The following is a 2129-nucleotide window of genomic DNA, read 5'->3' on the forward strand; positions in this document are numbered from 1 at the left end:
AGCACACTGTTCCCGATTGTCGCACACCAGCTAAGGGGCTCCAACAGGCACGCTCGCCTCTAATCACTCGGCGCGCAGGCAGAAGGAGATGCCACAAACGCGAGCGGGAGCGACAGGGGCGACAAATGGCCGCTCAGGCTGCCGCGCCGGCCGCGGGGGCTGGATGGCGAGGGCAGGAGCGCCACCTCTGCAGCGCCGTGCGGCGTAGCGCTCCTCCCAGGCGTGGCGCTTCTCCTGCCAGGCGGATTGGGATAGACCACGCCAGGGGGTATTGGCGCGACCTCGTAGCTGTATCTGGGCCCCTTCGCTTTCGGCACGCCGAAGTCGTGTGGGGTGTCGGCGGTGCTCATGGGCACGAACCCGGCGGGGAGCTGCCGCTCATCCTCGTTGGCGATGCCAACAGCGCTGGGCGTGGTCAGGTAGAACTCTGGCAGCGGGGGCAGCGGCCGCGGGTCAGAGTCGGAGACAGCGAAATCTGCGGCGTCAGCGGGCAGCGGCAGGGACGGCTGATGCATCTCTGGGCTCAATAGATGCAGCTGGTTGGCGGCGGCGATCGTCGAGGCCCGGGAAACCGTGGCGGTGGTCTATGGTGCGTTGCGGGCAGACGGGTCAGCGGGTCAGTGTATAGCGATAGCGATACGGGATGGAACTCACTGGCGACTCCACCATGATGTCGGGGATGCTGCCACTGCTCCCCGACTGGCGGGTCCAGAAGCGCTTCTTGAACAAGCGTTCCAGCGGCGTCCCCGCGCCCGATCTGCGTTGACGCTCCAAAGGAGACTCCCGCTCTCGCTCGCGCCTGACAAGCTCTGGTGCCTGCGCCGGCGGGTTGTATGCCTGTGGCAGTGGGTTGTTAATGGCCATGGCCGGCCTCCGGGGCGCCATCGCCTGCCGCTGCCGCTTTGGATGCATGCAGAACAACCAATGTCAGAACAATGCAACACTTAAAGGTCTCCGGCGGGACGTACGTCCTGCTCCCGCGCAGTCCGCTCTCGCTCTTTCTCGCGCACGCGTGACCTCTCCCTCCTCGACTGCGGCCGCAACGTGCCAATCATCTGCCACAGGCCCGGGAGCGCATCCATGCCACTGCCGCTGCTGCCGCTGCTCGATCTGCCGTTGCCGTTGCCATTGCCGTTGCGCGCGCTGACAAGGTTGTACTGCAAGATGTTGGTCGATGTCCTGGACTGCAGGGAGAACGGGGCGCCAGGGTTGGAAAACGCGCGGTGCGTCGGGGCCTGAGCGGGCACCGCATCGTGCACGTATGCATAGTCGCGCGTGCAGACCCCAGGATCGTCGTGCGCATGCGACGCGGTCCCGGGGCTGGGCGAGCGCAGGGTGATGGGCTGCGTGAGCTCGTGCAGCGGCAGCAGGGCCATGATGTGGTCGCTGCTCGTTGTCCGGTGGGACGTCCACCGGGGGGGGTGCAAAGGCCATAGCGGTGCGTGAGGGTCCCTCGTTCTGCCAGAAATACCCATTGGTTGACATCTGCTCGCACTGCTGTTGCGCCCATTGAGGTGTGGTAGCCATGGTGAATGCTATTTTGGTCTGCATCAAAATCTTTTGGGACATGCTCCATTAGGATTTAGCGAGAGCAACTCCGTATGGTATGCTAGACAGACATTTGCAACATGTAGTTCTACGGCCAGTCCTCAATTGGGTCCTCATTGTCAATGTTTACCTGTGCACATTCCTCGTCCCATGTCTCTACTATCTCGTCGTCCTCGAGTGTGCCATCATCTCTTATCTCGGCATCAGTATTTTCCCACACATACTCCGGTGTGATCGGGCCTGGTCGCTGTCTGCGTAAGGGAAGATTGTGCGGATTTGATACCGGACGATGCCGGGCACGCTTGATATCCGGGCGACCGGGCCATGGTTTGCGGGCAACAATTCCGCCAGGCACAACCTTTGTCATGTCGATGTTGCAGCGCTCGTGCTCGGGTATCTTGACAAATCGTATGATCCCACGCTCGCACCGGAAGATCAAGTTGTCGAAGACTCGGGTACCACCAGGAAGATTGCTGGGATTCTTGAACGGGACATGTGGACTCCATCCCTGTAAGGCAACCCAATACTTGTTCCACACGTGATTGATATACGATTGCGGGGTCCAGCGCATCCGCGCATTC

General features: G+C 61.8%; 2 protein-coding genes across 2 annotated transcripts; both read right to left on the reverse strand.

The window, feature by feature from the left end:
- Window positions 1–59: 59 nt before the first annotated feature.
- On the reverse strand, window positions 60–1376 carry POSPLADRAFT_1063667 (hypothetical protein; the record flags this gene model as incomplete). Its single annotated transcript, XM_024481704.1, has 3 exons — window positions 60–584; window positions 655–894; window positions 969–1376. 3 exons carry the CDS (start codon window positions 1374–1376, stop codon window positions 60–62), a joined length of 1173 nt encoding a protein of 390 aa, XP_024332519.1.
- A 260-nt stretch (window positions 1377–1636) lies between these two features.
- On the reverse strand, window positions 1637–2119 carry POSPLADRAFT_1063668 (hypothetical protein; the record flags this gene model as incomplete). Its single annotated transcript, XM_024481705.1, has 1 exon — window positions 1637–2119. The coding sequence occupies one exon, from the start codon at window positions 2117–2119 to the stop codon at window positions 1637–1639; it is 483 nt and encodes a 160-aa protein (XP_024332520.1).
- Between the last annotated feature and the right edge of the window lie 10 nt (window positions 2120–2129).

This window comes from Postia placenta, assembly GCF_002117355.1.
Source record: "Postia placenta MAD-698-R-SB12 unplaced genomic scaffold POSPLAscaffold_467, whole genome shotgun sequence".
Classification (NCBI taxonomy): domain Eukaryota; kingdom Fungi; phylum Basidiomycota; class Agaricomycetes; order Polyporales; family Adustoporiaceae; genus Rhodonia; species Rhodonia placenta.